Source organism: Sceloporus occidentalis, unplaced genomic scaffold, assembly GCF_023333645.1.
Source record: "Sceloporus occidentalis isolate IW3139 unplaced genomic scaffold, rSceOcc1.0.p SCAF_215, whole genome shotgun sequence".
Lineage (NCBI taxonomy): Eukaryota > Metazoa > Chordata > Lepidosauria > Squamata > Phrynosomatidae > Sceloporus > Sceloporus occidentalis.
This window is the reverse complement of record NW_028317195.1, coordinates 741,544-762,295: the sequence shown is the minus strand read 5'-3', so window position 1 is coordinate 762,295 and position 20,752 is coordinate 741,544. Positions and strand designations below refer to the sequence as shown.

Below are 20,752 nucleotides of genomic sequence, written 5' to 3'. Positions count from 1 at the left end.
AGTAGCTACTGATATTCATGGGTGTTATTTTTTTTATTTTCACACATTTTATACAGTTGATGAGTACACGGTACTAAACTCAATACTCAGGACAGTGTGAGCTCCTGGCCATCACAGGAGGCGAGTGGGGCAGAGAGATTTGAGCCCAAAGATGGATACTTGGGAGGTATAGTAATCGGAGCTGAGAGCCTGCTGCATGCACATGGCGAGCTGATGCTGCCAATTCACACGCTAGAGTTCTGCTAATAATCGCTCTGTACTCGGGTGCTTAGAACGTATATATATGACCATATAAAGTGTTTAGCGCACGCCGTATCCGTACAGCCAGTGGTGGCGGATCGGCTGGGAACCCGGAACAAGATCTCAGTGACGCTTCAATATCCCGGAAGCAGTCGGTCTTGGGCTTTCTTTTTACAGCCATCTTGGTTCCTAACTCCTCACACAGTAAGTGACTCTTGCTCAATCCTTTATCATCTCTGGTGTCTAGCGGGCTCAGTGCTGTCAGGTAGGCACCGGCTAATAGCAGAGAGTGCCGTGGAGGACGCGATGTTTGTATTGTCGGGGTATGAGGGGTGGACGCGGAGATAAACTGGATAGGAAGCGACGGGGACATGATGGGATGTCATGGAGAGGTGGAGCGAATGGGCTCTGCTGGAGAGAAGGCTTACTGGTGTCTGCTGGCCTCAGAGACCCGAAATGAGTCCCTTGTCTGTGGTAGCAGGAAGGACAGGGGTCTGGGGGCGCTTCCTGGGCCCTGCTACCGGCTTAGTAGTTGAATGAAAGGAGACTGTCGGCCGGTAACCATTGTGTAGGCCTGTGCCCCGTGCAACTTATCAAACTCCTGCTCCGCGACGGTGTCCGAAATAAAATGTCCTCCACCTTTAAGTGATCTCTATGAGTAAAGTGTGGGTCTCTTTACAGAAACCCCACATGTCACTTGTTAGGCTGTCCGGCCCCTACCACGCATCGAGCACTAATAATAATTACTGGGGGTTATTTAACTAGTGGAGTTCCAGTCTGAAGCCCGTGTGGTTTCATAGTATTGGAAATAGCAATGTACAGTTCTTTTCAGGTGTAAGTTATCTCTAACTGTCTGGTTCTCAGACACCAGCTTCTGGAAAGAGTTTATTCTCCCTCACTTTGACACCCGCCTTGCTTTGTTTAAAACTTGTAGATTGAAATCCCCCCCTTCGGTTTCCAAGTACTGGCCGGCTTTATGACATTCTGCGCAGGTTCTCTAGGCTTTTGCGCTTTATGCTTGTAAGCCGATATACTACTACCACTCACATCATCCTTAGAACCCATCCACTGACGATAATGGGAACTGTAGTTCAACAGCTAGAGACACGCAAGCCACGGATTAGAAATGTTCCTGATCAATGGGAGTTCGGTACCTTTTATTGGGCCATAATAGGAAAAGATATTGCATGACGCTAAAAATTGTATTTAGCTTTCCTTTTGTGATGGTCTGGTTCTTAGCCATATGGAAAATCATCTACTGTTCTGCTTTGTGTTCATTTTATGTATGTTGTGAGCGCTTTAGTTGACTTGCCCAGTAAGTAGCATTTCCCTGCACATGCTAACACTAAGAACAGCTGTTCACACTTTTTTTAAAGTACGCAGAGGTCACATGTGTGGCTTTCCTGTGTATCCTAAGAAAAGAATCCAAGAAACGTACAACTGACGTGCCGTCCAGATCTACGAGTAATATTTATGGCTTGTTGTAATAATAAGCTGTATATTTATTTTTTATTTTTTTCCCCAAAAAGCATTAGGTTAGTGCGTGTCTTTAAACTCTTACCGGTCCCGTCTTCATCTTGTTTCATAAACGCCTAATGGCTTTAAATATAAAAGCTGTAAAGTTTGAAACTCAAGCAGCGAGACATTGATCGTATGCCGGTCGGTTCACCTTTATATTTCTGGATATCTAACGGTTTATTTGTTTACTCAGAAATGCCTGGTGAAGCCACCGAAACTGTCCCAGCCGCAGAGCAGGAGCTCCATCAGCCCCAGGCTGAGACGGGTAAGTGCTTCAGCATTCTTATTTATCCCTTTTCCCACGCTCCCAATTTCAGCCATCCACTCCAGCAGACCAAAAGACAAAATACTGTGAAAACTCCAGTAATCGAAGCAATCGTGCACTTAACAGTTCATTTATTCAAGTAATGTCTGGCATAAATTGTGTCATAATGGCGTGGATGACATGAATCAGAGTAAGCACCCGTTTGGGATCTGGGGCCACAACGGTACTGCTGTGCTGCACTAATGTTTGAGCTGCTTTTAATGCCATTTCACAAATCTTTAACCCCGCACACACGCTGTTGTTCAAACAACACCTGGTTTTGTTAATGTGTTTAGTGTGGCTTTGGGAAGCAGCTTTTTCCTGTGTGTTTATAGGTGTGAGCACTAGCTTTGTAGCTGTGCTTTAGCACCCATCACTTCTGTAGTACATAAAGAATGTATTATATTCCAATGAAGCACTTATGTACGTGGGGTTTTCCTATTGTAGATCGGTAACCTTTTGAGGGTGTCTTTCTCTCGGCAGCATTTGTCTTTTAACACATTTCTATGAGAACCTTTTCTCTTGTTCTTCACCTTTAATGTTTTAAGTACTTGTGTGCTGTAACACTGTTTTCTGTAGTAGTGCTACTTATTTAGTCATTAATGTGTAAACATTAGTTGCATATTTATAAGCTCTGTGCCTTTTTACATGGGTCACACATAGTGTGGCTGATTTTGAGACAAATTACAACACCACAGCAAAGGAATACCAAACTTTTTTCTTCTTCATTTTGTTTGAGCAGCATGATTTGGCTTTAAATGTGTTCAGCCACCGCAATATGGAGTATGTCATGTATGTCTTTGAACCTTGGGCCGCTGGGTACTCTGCATGCACCCGCTAAGGTTCATCATTTGACTTGTGTAGTACCACTTTTTTTTTTTTTTTTTTTGTATTTTCTCCATTAAATGCAACTAATGTTGAGTTGCGGAACGTCCGCTTTTCTCACTGCTGATGCTCTCACGCGGTTTTGTGTTGGTTTCCGCTTTTGTGTTGTTTTTTTTTTATATGCAAATATCCGTGTGTGTTTGAGCATGTGGTTGTGGGATTGATCCTTAGTGTTTCGAGTCACGTATTCACCTGCTGCTGCTGTTACAGCAGCTTCTCCCTCAGCCCCGGGGGAGGAGGCTGCTGCGCCCACAGAAGTGGCAGCGGCAGCTGAGGAGAAAAGGGCTGTCACACAGACCCCCGAGGTGGCAAGTGAGGCTTCTCAGACGGAGGCGGCACAAGCTGAAGCCGCTTTAGAGCCGTCAGGTATGTGCGCTACAGATCAAGCAGATTATCTATCATCGTGCTAGTAACAGACCACAGTCCTGTGCGGCTATACCTAGCATACCCTATATTATTTACAAAAACAAAAGCATTGTAACCGTTACTACCGTTCTTTAATTTGCTTAAAATTATATTACTTGCTGTGATTATGTCTAAAAAGATGGAGATTTTCTAAGTTAACTTTCTAAAAAGTCCACTTATGGTTTTACTTTTTATCTTCTATTCACTTGCCTGAACTGATAATTTTATTGTAGTACATATGAATGATTTGTCTTACTGCCAATACTGGCTCCAATGCTAGGGGTTCACCAAGCTATACTACTTTACTCTTCTTGATTGCCTTTCAATTGCAGGTTACTGACTTTAATCTCTCCAAAACAGCAGTAGTTGTCCCCACCCGTGTGGCTGCTAATCTACCATGTGGGAAAATGCTGACCTAGAATATAACTTGTGCAACCAGACTATCCATTGCAATGCACAGTCAAGTGATCCGTACCAAATCGGCTTTTGTGGCTGTCTTGGCTTCTGTTATATTTTTATATGCTTGAGTAGAACAAATGTAACATTTCTGAAAAGCTACGTAAAGTGTGTGTGTGTGAGGGATAAACTGGAGGTAAATAAAGGCTCCAGGCACTCAAGAGTTCCCACATCAGGCAGATTTATTGAGGAGAAGAAAAAAAAAACGGTTCGACCTCACAATGAGGTCCAGTGATTACCCATATTAAGTCCTCAGCCATATTTATTCAGTAATGTCATTCAATAACCATTGAACGGTCAGATTATTTAGCTGCTAGGAATAGTAAACCTCTACAGGTAAAAGTTTAAGGATAAAACGTAGTAGTTGCGTAGCATTAATATGCGCATTGTTGTTCTCTAGCTGTGGAAGCTAAAACCCTCAACAGTGGTGCTCCTGCACTGCCTGGCCCTCAAGTTCCAGGTACGATGGCTACACTTTATGCCCATCCCTAACTGTGTGCTGTGACTAGGTTTATTGTAGCTACTAGTGCATCTTTTAGGATCTATGATGTAGTATTGTGTGTAAGTGTTTATAATAACCGATTTATTGCACAGCCCCTGCACCTACTCCCACTGTTGCGGCACCAAAAGAATCAGGTATTCTGAGTGCTGTGCTGCTGATTAACACTTCTATTTGCTGTGTCTCTCTCTACAAACCAATTCTAATTTGTGTGTTCCAGCTGTCTTAAAGGGCAAGTTACCAGTCTGTTGCATGCTACATGTAATTGCCTCCCCCCTCAAAAAAGTCAAAAGTAAATTATGTTCATTAGTGGGTTTATTAACTTGTCAGTGTGAGGAGAATGTAAATAAAGCCGATCTTAATGTATGTCTTGTATTTGTTTAGTTAGGTCTTTAGACTATGGCTGTGTGTAGTGTATGAACTGTATCAGGATGCTTTAAAATAAGTTTGATAAACCCCTTAAGGATCGAGGCATTTTCCCGTTACAGGACAACCGCAATTATTGTGTTCTTACTATGTCTCTATTCAACTGTAATGTGTCTCTCTTTGTCAGTTAGTGAAAAAAAGTCAGTCAAATGTATCCATTAACTTGCCCCTAGTTCGTGCCCATCCTATATGCCCAGGATTTTTATCTATTTTTTTTGCACATTTTAGGAGGCAGTATTTCTTCCCCCCCCCCCCAAGTATTTATATGTGTGTGTATGCCCGACATCAGCAGAGAAATCCTCACTGTAACCGAGCTCTAATTGGGCTCAATTTCATTGAATCTGACAGCCCCCGCTGTCAGAAAGGACATCAGGCGTAGGGGGATACTTACTTGGTCCCTAGGATAGGAGCGAAGGATACATGTCAGTCTCGGGCTGTCTATAAACTGTCTGGAAAAGCATTTGTTGGAGCTTGTTTTATCTTGTGGCTTAGACTAGGGAAGCCAAAGATAATTACCTGGCTGTTTAAACTAAAAATCCATTGATCCTCCCACCCTTGAGGTGTGCCCCATGTCGCTAACCACCCTTTGTGAGCAAGGTAGAAGAGAGCGTGAAAGTAATAACCTGAACTGTAACATTGCACTATTTTGTGAGAATTTAACATTGACCTTATAGAAAATGTTCAGCATGCGTACTTTGCGTGTGGAAGACGTGGACTTGCACGGGCCATGTTTTAGTTGCATTAGTCTCGTGTATATATAAATTACATATAATTTGTATTTTCCTTTTGAAAAGCTCCAGAACCTAGTCTTGCACCAACTGCTGCCTCCACAGTGCCTGTGGCCATTCCTGCAGCACCAGGTATTACTGGTTTCCAACAGTCTTCTGAACCATTTTCATTTGCTGTTTTATGCTCTACCAAAATGTAATGAACAGTTATACATGTCACGTGGCAGACATCACACGAAAGGTATCCAAGTTAAAGGGAGACCACCACTAGTATTACTAGTATCGATTTAAAAAATACTAGTTGCATATTAGCCATTTCAATGAATTATGGTTCTGTTATTTGTATTCTAGCCTAATCTACTACACAAACACCCCAACTCTATCATACTGTTTGTGGTCAACAATAGTATGGATCCAACTATGGCAGCTCCAAATCTGCAGATAAAAGGGAGTTTATTGGAACAAAAGGCGATAAAACCAAGTTTTTAACATGCTGGCCTACATTACTGTATGAATTTTTTTCTCATCCCATGGAACCCTCCTAAATTTATTGTGTTTGTAAGAAAACCATTTTCATGTGTTTCACCCACTGATATCACATAGTATCTCTTGCTCCAGGTTTTCTGAACATAGCATATACCAAGTGTGGTTACCTTGGCCAAGTTAGTTTGTTAATGCAATTGCCATTTACTGAACTGACGTCGTCTACACCACAGTATTTCCACGATCTTCTTTTCCAAGTGTACTCAATTGTATTTATTTTTTAATCTCCAGAACCAGTTGCTGCACCTACTGCTACCCCAGCGGTGCTTAACACAGCTCCTGCTGCATCAGGTATTCTGCAGCATGTGCCTACTGATGCTTTCTTTTTCCTGTATTCACCCTTGTAATTTTGCCTTTAAATGGATAGTTGATCAACTGTCCTATGGCTTGCGACCCTTGGAGTGAAAGCAATAAAGATTAGGAAAATTCCCCACTGTAGTATTTGAACTTCAAAAGTTCCTCTTTTGCCCTATGTGGTGGTTGTTGACACCTTTCTCATTCTGTCATTATAACCATCTGTGGCTTTTCTATAAAACCATTAAAATCTTGCGGTAAGCCCACAAGTATTTCCACCTTTTTTACTATTGCTGTTCATCGTAAGAAAAACACATCTAATAAGTGCCTCTTTCTGTTTAAGGCATTCAGTGTTTCTTAGTCAACTAGCGTTTGCTGTTCTTTGTGGTATTGTGACCAAAAATGTTCTTCCAAAATGCTATACTACAGTTATGGCTCTTTTGTGGAATACAGGCATGTTGCAACTTAATTATTTATCTTTTCCCAATGAATAGCCCAGGAACCCAGACCGGAAGTCCCCTCAGTACCTGCCACTTCTGTAGCACCAGGTATTCTAGAATGTTGCTTGCTTCCTGAATAACACTTACTCTGCAGTGTGAAGTGCGTAGGCCCATGGTCCAAGCCAGTGCTTCTCAAATTCAGTCCTTCAGTGCTGCAAACAGGGCAGGAATTGTGTGTATCTGTCCCTTAAAAAAATGTAGCTCATTGTTTGATCCAAATTTTTGCATGTTCCTCCTCTGTGGAGTTGTGCAGAGGGGTCTGGGTTTTACAACACAATGGGAAGTGTCGCATATATTAAGACAGCTCTCAAGTGCCTACGATAAATGTATGATCCCTTTTAATTTATATGGTGTTAACCGTACATATTAGGTTATGCAGAATCCTCCAAAATGTATTCAACACCCTCCGGCACATGATACTTACACCAGTCACCACCAACGCTGCCTAGATGGTCTTTCCAGTCCATGCCTTACATGCAGGTCTCCCCTGCTTTTAGCTGATACTCTACTTTTTTGCAATTTTACTTAGGTTTAATTGCTTTCCACTGCATGAAAATGTGTTGCTAAAATGTCATAGCCTTCTGTATTACATTTCCTTCTACCTTTTTACTTCAGCTACAGATGTTTCTCTCTCTAAACCCAGTACCACGTCAGTGTCACAGGCCCCTGTTACCACTCCTAAGAGTTCAGGTATCCTATATGCGTGACGCAATCCACTAACCTGTTGTAGTGATTTTTACAGAATAACTCGGGTAAACTGATAGCCAGATGTTGCTTGTGTGTTGTGTGTAAATCATGTGCTCTCAGAGTGGGTCTTAGTGTGCTAGCCGAAGCCTTTGTCTTGGTTTGTAAGTTAAAGGTTATATGGCTTTGATTACCCAAGTTTAACCATTCATGTCTTGCATCTCCTCGCTACCTTTGTGTATTGTTTTGTCTTTATGATCTAATCAGTCATTTTTCTTCAGAGCCAAAAGCCGAGTCCATTTCTACTGCTTACCCTGTTGCTGATCTTACAACTGCAGGTACTATGGCTAGATAGTGCTTTCCAGAACACACTACCAGGGCATTTGTGTCTGGGAGTTGAACTTCTCATTAGATTATGTATTATGGTTATATCCTGGCTATTTTTTGTATGAGTTGTCACTCAATGAGCAAGTCATGTAATGTTGGCTTAAATGGGTTTGGTTTATTTCTTCAGCTCCAAAACCAGTCACCCCTCCTACCGATGCCACGGCAGTATCTAGTATCCCTGCCGCAGACCCTAAAGCCCCAGGTATTGTGATGGCAAAGAGCCTGCATGGAGCATTAACATTTTTGCTGTGTCAGTTTGCAGTGGCCATTATAGCACTAACCTTAACTAGATCCTTACTTTCCCATTAGTTTTGCTTGAAGAAACTGAGTAGTATTTGCCAGCTATTCAAAGTTTCTGTAAAATAAAAATTGGTTTAGGCTGTCCATTCAGGCTGTCGGATGGTTGCAGTGATGTTAACCATTTACACCGTGCCCTCAGTGTCTAAAGTGTGAAAATGAATGTTTAATACCACTTGCATTTGAATAAACCCAGCCACTGCATCTGTGTCACGCCTGTGGGCTCAAATACCCAAAATCGGTTATTGCTGTTGAACTATGTAGTACTAATCTTGAACAACTATTCCTCTTCCAAGAAGTTAGTCTGCTGCTGAGTAAATACTATTGCTCTTTTCCCAGCTCCAGGTGCAATTCCTCCTGTTGCCATTGCAGCAGATAAGGTCTCTGCTGTTGACTTGCCAAGTCCAGGTATCTTTCAGCTGCCCGGTTTGCAACCCCTTTTTGTTCTGCTACTAATATGGCATTCTGTTTTGTGCAAATATAGTTTAGTTTATAGATCTCATAGTACTTGGATTTGAGGCTTTTAATGTGCTCCTGAATGTTTATTATGTGCGGCTGCTGGAGCTCACTTTTGGAAATCTAGTTATGTCAATGGAAAAGTAACACGGAGTGAAGTACCGGCGTGAATATAAAGCAAATCCCACTGCTATTTTTGTGTTAGAAAAACGCATCTAGTGCCAGCATGAAATGGACAGGTAGGCATTAAATAAGGGCCTCATGATCAGTTTAACTTCATGGATTATTGAGAGGTATAACTGATCTATTGCCAGGGTAATTTCTTTCTGCCCTCAATTTTCACCCAGTGTGTGAAAATCTTTTGACTTCAATTGAACGATTGAGGGATTGTTTTTTTCTTTTTAGATGTATAGTTGTAATTTACATTGTTCTGCTCATGGCTGTGACGAAAAAGGCTGCTTTACTTGGGTGGAGATTTACCTAAATTACATTTTCAGATGTTAGGATAAGCTTAACCCTTGAATGTATATATATTGCTATATATAGCAGCAGCTACTTTTCCGTTCATGCTGATTGCACAGATGTAAGGTGACTTTACACTGTTGTCTATAATCTTACATTTCATATAGCGTACAAAGAATTTGTATATTTGCTGCCAATTGTATGCGCGTAAATGTTTTCTAGAGTTTCTCTAAATTGGAAATGGTACAATATCTTTTCGTTATTTTGCAGAAGTGTTACTGTGGTGCTGGCCAATTTACAACATGGTTTTACTCTAGGCTTGGTAGTCTTTTGACTCAACCTGCAAATCACCCATACTAGGCAGAAATGAGCCCCGTTGGGCTCAAATCAGTGATTTTGACTCACAAAAGTGACTGTGTATACATTAACTTTCTGACTTCATTATACCTTCAGAAGCCTTTTAAAGTGCTTGATTGGACTTGTCCCTAAATATGATTATGATGTATTTCCACTTTAATGAATTAACACAGATTTGGGGACTGCCAAATTGTTAGTAGAATTTCTTTTTTATTATTATTTTTGTAACCTTCCCTTCATGGTATTGCACTATATGAAAAAGTACTGGATGTTCTGCACCTTTGCACCCCTCCATATTATGATAAACCTTAACCTGTATGCTGTTCATGAAATTAATGTCTTATTTATTGCATGGGAATGAATAATTTCCCCTTGCCTCTCTTCTTGAATTTTTCTTAGCTTCTCTTTTTTTCTCAACTGCTTTGAGTGGTGATGCTGTAGTTCGTAGTGCTTTAAGCCAAACTAAAATGAAAACTTATTCAGCCTTGCCTGCAACTAACCTTATCTGTCCTGTCCATGGAGAATTTAATCCATTATCCCCAAACACTCTAGATTCAACTTTCCATACTCTGGTGGCTGATGTAGTGGATGCTTCTCTTATTTCTATCCCAGAGGAGAGGTTTTTGGAACAACTTGAGGAAAATAAAGATAAACAGGAAGATAAAACAGTTATATCACGTGGACCTGAGTTGCCTATAATAGGACAGTCAAATGATGCGTCAGAGGTGACTCCTCATGTGGCCCAGCAGTGTATATTTGAGACAGTCCTGGAGGCCATGGCTGATCTGGAAGAAGGTTTTTTGTCAGAGTTGGCCCATGATGCATCTCCTTTTGAGGAGGCCCAGGAGTTGGTTTCTGACAAAACTCCAGAGCCTGTGTCTGAGACAGTCCCCTTCAAGGAGAGTAAGGAGCCAGTGTCTGAGCTTGGTCCCTGTAAGGCAGTCCAGAAGTTGGTTTCTGAGGAGGCTCTGCAGCCCTTGTCTGAGGCAGTCCCTTTTGAGTTCCAGGAGTTAAATTCAGTGCCAGCTCGTGAGCCTGTATCTGAGGTAGTCCCCTTTGAAGAGACCCCAGAGTTGGTTTCTGATGAAGCTCTAGAGCCTATGTCTGAGGCAGTACCCTGTGAGGAGGCCCAGGAGTTGGTTTCTGAGGAGACTCCAGAGCCTGTCACTGAAGCAGTACCCTGTGAGGAGGCCCAGGAGTTGGTTTCTGAGGAGACTCCAGAGCCTGTCACTGAAGCAGTACCCTGTGAGGAGGCCCAGGAGTTGGTTTCTGAGGAGGCTCCAGAGCCTGTCACTGAAGCAGTACCCTGTGAGGAGGCCCAGGAGTTGGTTTCTGAGGAGACTCCAGAGCTTGTCTCTGAGGCAGTACCCTGTGCGGAGGCCCAGGAGTTTGTTTCTGAGGCGGCTCCAGAGCCTGTCACTGAAGCAGTACCCTGTGAGGAGGCCCAGGAGTTGGTTTCTGAGGAGACTCCAGAGCTTGTCTCTGAGGCAGTACCCTGTGAGGAGGCCCAGGAGTTGGTTTCTGAGGCGGCTCCAGAGCCAATGTTTGAGGCAGTACCCTGTGAGGAGGCCCAGGAGTTGGTTTCTGAGGAGACTCCAGAGCTTGTCTCTGAGGCAGTACCCTGTGAGGAGGCCCAGGAGTTTGTTTCTGAGGCGGCTCCAGAGCCTGTCACTGAAGCAGTACCCTGTGAGGAGGCCCAGGAGTTGGTTTCTGAGGAGACTCCAGAGCTTGTCTCTGAGGCAGTACCCTGTGAGGAGGCCCAGGAGTTGGTTTTTGATGAGGCCCCAGGGCCAATGTTTGAGGCAGTACCCAGTGAGGAGGTTCCAGAGTCTGTGTCTGAGGCTGCCCCTTTTGAAAAAACCCCAGAGTTGGTTTCTGCGGAAGCTCTGGAGCCTGTATCTAAGGCAGTACCCAGTGAGGAGGTCCAGAAGTTGTCTTCTGATGAGCCTGTGTCTGAGGTAGTCCACTGGGAGGAGGGTCCAGAACTTGTGTCTGAGGCAGTCATCTATGACGAGACCCAGGAGTTGAGGTCTGAGGAGGCCCCAGAGCCAAGCCTAGGGCCTTTTGTGGATGTGCACCTGGCCATGGAATTAACAGAGTGTGGTAAGTCTCTGAGTGCTATGGCACTGAATGGAGATCCAACCCACAAGAAGGCTCACTATGAAGGATCTCACGATGAGGTCATTGGAGAATCGGCCTATATTGAACATAGAGGCTGTACTAGCCAAAGTCTTGAGTCTCCACATGCAGATACAAGCAGCATACTAAACTTGGCTGAGTTGCCTAGCCTTCCGGTTGTTGAACATCATGTATTCCCAGACACTAATCTGGAAGATTCACTTACAGTTAACCCCTCTTTACTTGATCCTAAATCATTGAAGCATGTTGAATGCACTGATCTGGCATTTCCAGTGCATGCTGGCCTTGTACCTCTATGTCCCCCTAATAGCGGTGATAATAAAACGGCACAGTCTGATGACTCTCTTCTGGTGATATGTGCAACATCATTAATCATGCCTGATCCTGCTGTGCCAGATGTTAGTGGTGACATGATCCTGTCTCCTGACCTGTCATTTTCTGCTCTTTGTAACAAATCTTCTTCTCCCCTTCTAGCTAGTACAGCTGAGGTCTCTTCTAAGCTTGCTCCCCAGCCTACTGCAGAGCTAGTTCCCCAAAGCCCTGCAAAAGAGCTAACCCCTCCTCCTGCTTCGCCAGCCCCGGAACCTCCTGTTGCTCTTGCTCCCATTCCCCCAACCCTTGTCTCTGAAACCCCTGCACCTCCTGTCTCTGAAACGCCTGCACCTCCTGTCTCTGTACCTCTGCCTGTTGAAGAGGAGGAACTGCCACCTCTAATTCCCCCAGAGGTTCCTGTGGAAGAGACAACTTTCCAGCCTATCCCGGTGGATCTCGTTTCTCCCAAACAGGACACGGTTCCTTCTGTTAAGGAGCCGGTGCTGAAGAACGACAAGGGTATTTTCCTCAACTATGTTGCAGTGCATGACCTTTTAGTGGACGTGTAGCAACTAGATACTGTACAGAAGATCACTAACCCCTTAACATGGCTTGCTCAAAACAAATCAGGTAGCATACGTTCCACTTAATATATATATATTTTTTTTCTTTTTAAATTTATAGTACCACATGGTATGGCTCATAAGATTTGTTTGCATAAAATACTTTTTGGGATGAGATCTTCTTACACTTTATCATAGGCTTAATATTTTTGTAAGAAATGCGTTTTTATTTTGATGGGAGAACATTTATATTGCTTTTACTGCTCAATAACACATAATAGTAGTTTCAGGGAGATGAGTTTGAGTGCCTTTTTGAAGATATGTTTTGTGGTGCAGTCATCGTTGTAATGAACCATTGGTTGCATCACTTGTACACTAGTCTCCAAGCAGTCCATGGCATAACACTAAGTGGTTCATACACATTTTGCGTTATAAAGGGCCATCTCTGGCAAACTTCTGTTAGTCTGGGAGCTGATCCTACTTATACATAGTTCAGTGATCTGAACTTCAAAACATCTAATTGTTTTAAATGTGCTTTATATGGGAGCTTGTTGGCTCTTGGAAAAGTGACTGCAATGCTCATGCACGCAACCTGTTTGGTGACTAAATCATCTTAGTGTTAACTGTGTAGAACAACACACAGACACAATTTCACAAATTTACTACTCTTCACAAAAGTAAAGCCTCAGCCTTAAATTCTATACCAAACAATGTTATTTAGCAGCAAGAGCCCAACAAAATAAATGCGCGACCTGTTTTTGAACATGGATCTGCTTAACTGTGGGATTGAGTGCAAAATTGTTTAGTTTTAACCTAAAACAATTAAAATGTATGGTGTTTTCTAGTACTGGAACAAAAAAAAACACTCGCCTGCTAGTGTGTTGTTGCTAACCCTTGTCGTTCCGGACATGTCAAGCTTTTATGGCACTTATGTAGTCTTAACGAACGTGAGCTGTTCGTCTGGCTTGCTGGGAATCTGTGGAAATGATTGTGCTAGAATAAGGGACTTTGTAATAGTACGTGATGGCAATCTCTTTTTTGGGTCTTGTATTCTTAAAATACACTAGTTTGTCCCTGATTGATTTTTGCTGTTCTGTCAGTAGATAGAAATTAGTCATTATTCAATTATACAATTAATCATTAATCTGCATCTTCTGAGTGAGAATTTCATTTTGTAATAAAGTATAAACTGGAGGTGGAACTCCCCAGGAGACTTTTTTCCAAAACTCTCTTGCTATTAACTATACTTTTCAAGTGTGGTCAGTGGTTTCTGTTTCTTAGAGACCATGACATCAAAGGATAGTGACTGCTGTCATTATTATTGTTTCGTACCACACCATCATATTCCGTAGCTCTATACAATCGGTTATGAGAGAGATTAAACTTTAATTAAAAACACAATGCTATATTAGGCCAAAAGTTCTGGATCCTAATGTTGCAAAGGTGGATGTGTTGGAAACGTGTTTAATGAAAAGCTGCCTGGTCTGTTTCATAACATTGTTCAGTGTCTATTGCCTATTTTGAAAACTTAACTGTGCTTCGCGTTTCTGCCACTCAGGTTGACTACATCACCATCTTGTCTCAAAAGCCCGGTGTCCTATAGGCATTGCTTAGCTCATTGATCTAATGTGTTAATGCTTTTATTTGACAGGGTCTGGAACAGACTCTGATAGTGATGACTCTCCACCAGAGCTGGAACACGACTCCCAAGCCACCACACAGCAGGCACAGGTAAACAAAACAAACTCACATTCAAGATGGTACCCAGTCCTCATTCTTACATGAATATACAACCTCCACCACACACTCCATCTTGTACACTGTTTCTAGTACAGGGCCAGTGTACATTCATTTTCACATGAAGGATTAAATAATGTGGGAAAGCAATACATTTGCACAAAATACCTATCACTATTGTGGCAGACATGACAAAAGAGTAATTATATGTAAACTGCTTTATAGCGTTCTATGTGGACTAACAGTTCCCACTTTACACGAGACATTAAAATGCCAGCCACTACTTGCATTCCCTTTAAAATTGTATCTTGTCTAAAGTCAATAAAGAATTAAAAAAAAAAAAAAAAACCCTCAAGAAATGTACGCTCGGTTCTGTTGGGTGCCTAGTCCTTAACCCCTTAAGGACCAGGCTGTGTTTTACCTTTTGTACCATTGGGTACAAAAGGTAAAACAGGCTGTTGCGGTGTTCGTGTTTAGATGTAATTTTTTTTCTTCACTCATTTAGTGAACCCACACAAATTATATGTTGTTTTTTTCAGGACAAGAAGGGCTTTCTTCAGATACCATTGTTTTAATCATATCTAATTTCCCATAAAAAAAATAATAAAATATGATGAAAAATGTAAAAACCCACATTTTCTGACTTTTACCCCAAAAATCTTTTACTCATCCAAAAAAGCTAATGAAAAAACCTACTAAATATATTCTACTATTTGTCCTGAGTTTAGAAATACCCAATGTTTTTTGCTTTTTTTCTGCACGTTATGGAGCATTAAGTACAAGTAGCGTTTTGCTATTTCAAAATCATTTTTTCCAAATCTGGTAATTCTTCCCCCCATGTGCCATTTCGGGTATCTTTGAAGCCGGCCAATGCAATTTACCCCATCAAATCATATATTTTTGAAAACTAGACACCCCAAGGTATTTCAAATGCTAGAATTTTAACTCTTTCAATGCACTAATTCTACCACCAGTCTTTGTCAAACTTTGTGGTAGTAATTTATTTTGTTAGTATTTTTTTGGTATTTTTTTTTTTTTACACAAATTGTACTTTGGGTATACATTTATAGCTCCAGGTATACGTCACTATCAAACACCCTAATATGTGTTCAACAACATCTCTCGAGTACAGTGATACCACCCATGCATGGGTTTGACTGCTGTTTGGGGTTAAAAGGCCACATTTGGGAAGTGCGCTTTTTTTCCCTATTTTGGTCAGTCTGTGCCTATGCCCTATCTTTGAGCCTGGCCACTACAATTTACCTCATAAAACCATATATTTTTGAAAACTAGACACCCCAAGGTACTTAAAATGGTAGTATTTAACCCTTTCCATGCATCAGATTCTACCACCAGCCTTTGCCACACTTTGTGGTAGTATTTTTTTTCACACAAATTGTACTTTGGGTATAAATTTATAGCTCCAGGTATACGTCACTATCAAACACCCTAATATGTGTTCAGGAACATCTCCCGAGTTCAGTCATACCCCACATGTATGGGTTTGTCTTGTGTGTGTGGGGTTAACATGCCACATTTTGGAAGTGCACTCCCCCCCCCATTTCGGTCAGTCTGTGCCTATGCCCTATCTTTGAGCCCGGCCACTCCAAATTAGACACCCCTTGGATATTTGAAATGCTTTTATTTAAATTTTTCCACGTCAGGATTTTTGGGAAGATACAGCGCTAATTTTAGCACTTGCTCATAATAAACTTTATTTTTTAATTTTATTTATTTTACTCTTTTTGGACTTTTTTGTTTACATTTTGCTGGAACTGGATAGTTCCTCTAAAGCATAATAATTTTTAAATGTTACCATGTTTTTTTTAAGCTTTCTTTTTTTCCCCTTTTTAAATTTTTTTTTATTTTATTTTACTAATCACATAGTGATTAGAAAGCTGGGCTCCATTGACTTGTATGGTTGAATGCGGTACCTGTATTCAACCTGCAAGTGGAGCCAGAGTTCTCTATAGTGTCTGGAGCCCGTCTAGCGAACTTTTTCAACTTTATAATTTTTTTCCCTGGGCCGCCGCCATCTTGCGGCTGTGACCGATCTCCAGAGCGCCTCCTAAACGCTTTTAAAACGGGCGTTTTATGGCGGGCAATGTATGGCGGATGTTGATGCCCCGGGGAGGGGCCAGACATGGCCCATCATGCCGATCTCGGTGTTGCTGAATGCCTCGACATCGAGGCATTACAGCAACACCGTTTAAGCTTAGAAAGTGATTGTTGATCACTTCCTAAGCTTGTTTAAGTCTGATGATGTGTCAGGCACGTCATAGGTCGTTAAGTGACCGTTTTGCATGACGTGCCTGACCCGGCAATGGACGTTAAGGGGTTAATATGCTGCTGCCGGTAGTTGCATGCAGTTTGGAGTGGATATCATTTCTATATATTTAAGCTCTGATTTTAAAACCTTTACAATTCCAGACAATTGGTCTTTTGTGTTTCTTTTACACTGAAATGAATTGCAGGCAAAGATGTGATAGTTTCTCATTATTTCATTGTTCAGCTTGCAGCAGCAGCAGAAATAGATGAAGAACCAGTCAGCAAAGCCAAACAGAGCAGGAGTGAAAAGAAAGCCAGAAAGGTAAACACTTAATATCCTGAAGACTAAAACATTTGAGGTTTCTAGCACGAAAGTCGATGAAATGAATGATTCCCTTTTATTCCCCTATGATTTATATAATGTATATATATTGTGTGTGTGTAATATAGGGCTGCAACAACTAATTGCCAACGAATTTCATTATCGATTAGTTGTATCAATCTTATTGAATATAAAATGAGTGGTTTTTCAGAGCAAATGCTCTGAAAAATACCCTTCGTTTTATAGTTTGACCTCAAGCAGAGGTCGGATAATACCACTTAGATCTAGATCCCCTGCAGGGGACCTGGATCCTTCTCTCTGATGGCCGGTGGGCATCTGTGCAATGTGTGCAGACATCCTCCACTTCCACCTGGGCTTCTAGGATGGAGCACCAGCGTGACATGACCTTCATAGAAGCCCAGTAGTGGCGGAGGTTGTCTGCGCACATTGCTCAACGTTCGCCTGCGCACATTGCTCAACGTTCGCCAGCTGCCAGAGAGGAGGATCCCCTGCAGCTCTGCATGGGAGACAAACCTCCACTGCCGCCGTCACTTCCGCTGGGGCTTCTGTGATGGAGCACTGGCATCACATGACTTTCCATTGCTCAGTAACAGAAGATCCAGCGGAAGTGCCGGCCAGCAGTAGAGGTTTGTCTACGCACATTGCACAGATGTTCACCGGCTGCCCCTACTAGACACCAAGGAGTCTGGAGCATGGGGGGTGGGGTAGAGTGGCATATCAGGGGGGTATAAGGCATATCAGGGAGGCAATGTGGCAAGCCTGGGCTCAAATGTGCATAATTGGGGGGGGGGGGGGTTGTTTTTAACATCCAGTTTGTTCATTAAATTATTTTAATTAAACAACAAAAAAAATACTTATGGCAATTGATACAATACGCCAACAGGGTAAGCATTTCAGGATACCTGCTGGGTCTAGAAAGAACCTGGCTGAGTTTCTCCATTCTTCCAGCAAACTTCCGGCGCGTGTCAGTAGTGACCCCTTTCCAGATTCGTGATTGTGCTTGTCTTGTATAAGAATGTACCAGCGAGCACCGTTACGCGCAATTGATTGTGGCAAGCCACCAATGCGGTCTTCTGCCGATAGACGTGATTCCAGGTTTGCACAGCTTTTAAGGAAGTACCAATAGGTACATAAGGGGTGTAAATAGGTTAATTTGTTGCAGTAGGTTTTGTTTTTCTTGTGCAATTTTCCATAGGGTAGATGCTACTATGAAGAAAAAAAAAAGCAACAGAGTACAGTGAATGTAAATATAAACTATAAAATGTTGATATAACCATTCAAAATGTGAAATATCTTTTTGAGCCAATTTGTAACTTTTTATATTTTATCTTTTTAAGGCTATGTCTAAACTGGGGCTTCGACAGGTTACTGGCGTCACAAGAGTCACTATCCGCAAATCCAAAAATATTCTATTTGTCATCACAAAGCCAGATGTATATAAGAGTCCAGCATCTGACACATACATTGTCTTTGGTGAGGCCAAGGTGTGTAAGCTTTCTTTGTGCTGTTTGTATTCAAGCCGTTAGTGGGCACGGTCCTGTTTTTGTTTTGGTTTTTTTGCAACTTAATTTTTTTTCCTCTTCTGTAGATTGAGGATCTCTCTCAGCAAGCCCAATTAGCAGCAGCAGAAAAATTCAAAGTACAGGGAGAGGCGGTATCAAACATCCAGGAGAACACACAAACTCCCACAGTCCAGGAGGAGAGCGAAGAGGAAGAGGTGAGACTGCAGAGGGGTTTCAGTAATGGATATCCATGTTTTTATGATTCAACAGTTTTATTTAGCATTGGAATGTACAAAAGAATAAACTGTAGTGGGTCATTTGTTTTTGTTACTTACATCAATAAATTGTGACAGGGTACTCTGGGAATAACATTTCAAAATGGCAAGTATTACACTGTATTTGTATATTGCTAAATCCAGGGTCCATTACTGCAAAGAACTTTGGCTCAGTTACCATCTGATTGCATAAACTCCGATCTTCATGACAAAGTGAATTAGTCACATAACGCTATCCCAGCAGAACCCTGGATTCCCATCAATAATAATCAAATCCAGATTAAGGTTAAAAAAAAAAAAAAATAATTAAACTTTGTAACAGTAATCTGAACAACCCAAATTATGTATATTTCCACCAACAATATTCTCCTCTGATCCACCCCCAAGTCATTCAATATTTTCCTCTTGTAGGATATTCAGGTTTTTTTATAGCGTCAACATATTTAGGGACCTAAATTTAAAGTTTTTTTTTTTTTTTTTTTTTCCCTCCTCTCTAATATTTTGACTGGATCTGTGGAGGTGTAAAGATTACCCAGAAACTCCATAACATGTTTTACAAGAATATAGGCGGGATGTAGTGACTTGCCCCAAAATATGCATACCTTTTTGGTTTCTGATGTTTAAGGACTGATATTATTGAACATAGGACCACAAGTAATAATCAAAAAGACAGACTGAACCCATGCATTTAGGGATCCCTCTGACTACATACGAAACGTACTTTCAGGGGTGTAGACAAATAGGAAATACTTTTTTTTTTTTTTTACATAAACCGATCAATAGAACTCAGCAAGGTCCACTTTTTTTCTCCCTTAGGTTGATGAGACTGGTGTGGAAGTAAAGGATATTGAGCTTGTTATGTCACAGGCCAATGTATCCAGGGCGAAGGCTGTACGCGCCCTCAAGAATAACAGTAATGATATAGTAAACGCAATCATGGTAAGTACAGTGGTATGTGTGTATGCCACATAATGTGGCATATTGAGACGGTGTCTGTGTGCCTGCTTGTCGGCTGTGATGTACGCATCTTAATGTTTTGTAGTGTAGTTATGGAGGAAGAAGTAGATGCATGTTGACAACTTTCACCGTAGGGATCAGGCACAGTAAACAGGCCTGAAAGCACAATTGGTGTGTACTTGCTAAATTGTGCACTAGACAAAGTGCACATGCACCCAATAGGCTTATGCAATTCCTTCAACCTTCTTGTGGGTCTTCAATTTAGGGCAGCCTTGATTGTTTTAACACCCTAATACCTACTACACCAAACAAGCCATGAACACTTCCATGGTTTCTCTTTTGTTTGTGTGACTTTTACCATATGTTAAACCATGATTCCTTGTTTCTCTATTTTGATGTACCCATACAAATACACTGTTTTATTCAGGAGAAGTAGGACATTTTTATTAAATTATTACATACAACTCTGTAGAGTTGGGTTTGTCTATATGGTTTCTTCCTAGACATGGGTAATCCTCCTGTCAGGGCAGGATATATTGGTCGCGCTGTGAGTGGTACACTACGTTTGTGAGTGGCTGCTGTTATAAAACTACACATCTACTACCATCAATATAAAGTTTTTCATTTAAATTCAAAAATTACCCACTGTAAATCCTAAAACAACCAGGGCACGTTGAAGTAGTTGAGCAAATAGGGTTATAATAATCTGGGACTATATCTTTTTTTAACTATAAAGATCTCTAAGAAGTCTTCAGGACTATTGTAGAGTATTAATTACTGAACTGTCATGAATAGAAGTTCTGAAAGTCCCTGTATTTCAAAATGCATCCAAATTTATTGCTGCTGCTCACTACAGTGATTATTTTTAATAATTTTGTGTGTTTATCCATAAGCACATGCATTTTTTTCTAAACTTTTCCGTTTTCCTTCAATACAGGAGTTGACGATGTGAGGGTCCGCAGGAAGAACTCCATTTGTCATGCTCATGGATTGGTGCAGCTGAGATTGAGATTTATACTATTTCTATTGATTTAATAAAGTTGTGGCTTATTGTTGGTGACTTATTCTGGGAAATTATTTTTGTGGCAAAAAGCTTTAGCTTCCATATTGCAGTAACAGCAGTGAAAGCAAGACAGTTGAGCAACTATCCACAGTGGCGAGTTATGATTGAAATTCTTGATTTGAAATGGTGAAAATTCGGCAGTAATCTCTCTC

The 20,752-nt window shown here is 41.4% G+C and overlaps 1 protein-coding gene and 1 long non-coding RNA gene across 2 annotated transcripts; both read left to right on the top strand.

The window, feature by feature from the left end:
• Window positions 1-428: 428 nt before the first annotated feature.
• NACA (nascent polypeptide associated complex subunit alpha) lies at window positions 429-20,587 on the top strand. The gene is made up of 8 exons (XM_089502964.1): window positions 429-444; window positions 1,952-2,023; window positions 14,107-14,186; window positions 16,705-16,782; window positions 18,141-18,287; window positions 18,392-18,520; window positions 19,397-19,519; window positions 20,475-20,587. The coding sequence occupies exons 2-8, from the start codon at window positions 1,954-1,956 to the stop codon at window positions 20,487-20,489; spliced, it is 642 nt and encodes a 213-aa protein (XP_089359090.1). The 5' UTR covers window positions 429-444; window positions 1,952-1,953; the 3' UTR covers window positions 20,490-20,587.
• Window positions 6,232-7,472, top strand: LOC149277394 (uncharacterized). The gene is made up of 3 exons (XR_016279059.1): window positions 6,232-6,295; window positions 6,793-6,846; window positions 7,414-7,472. It is a non-coding gene; the product is annotated as an uncharacterized LOC149277394 (long non-coding RNA).
• Window positions 20,588-20,752: the final 165 nt, after the last annotated feature.

Coding starts and splice junctions, on each gene's coding strand:
- NACA (XM_089502964.1), top strand. CDS start 1,954: ATGCCTGGTGAAGCCACCGAAACTGTCCCAGCCGCAGAGCAGGAGCTC. Junction 14,187..16,704: donor CCACCACACAGCAGGCACAG/GTAAACAAAACA, acceptor TTCATTGTTCAG/CTTGCAGCAGCAGCAGAAAT. Junction 16,783..18,140: donor GTGAAAAGAAAGCCAGAAAG/GTAAACACTTAA, acceptor TATCTTTTTAAG/GCTATGTCTAAACTGGGGCT.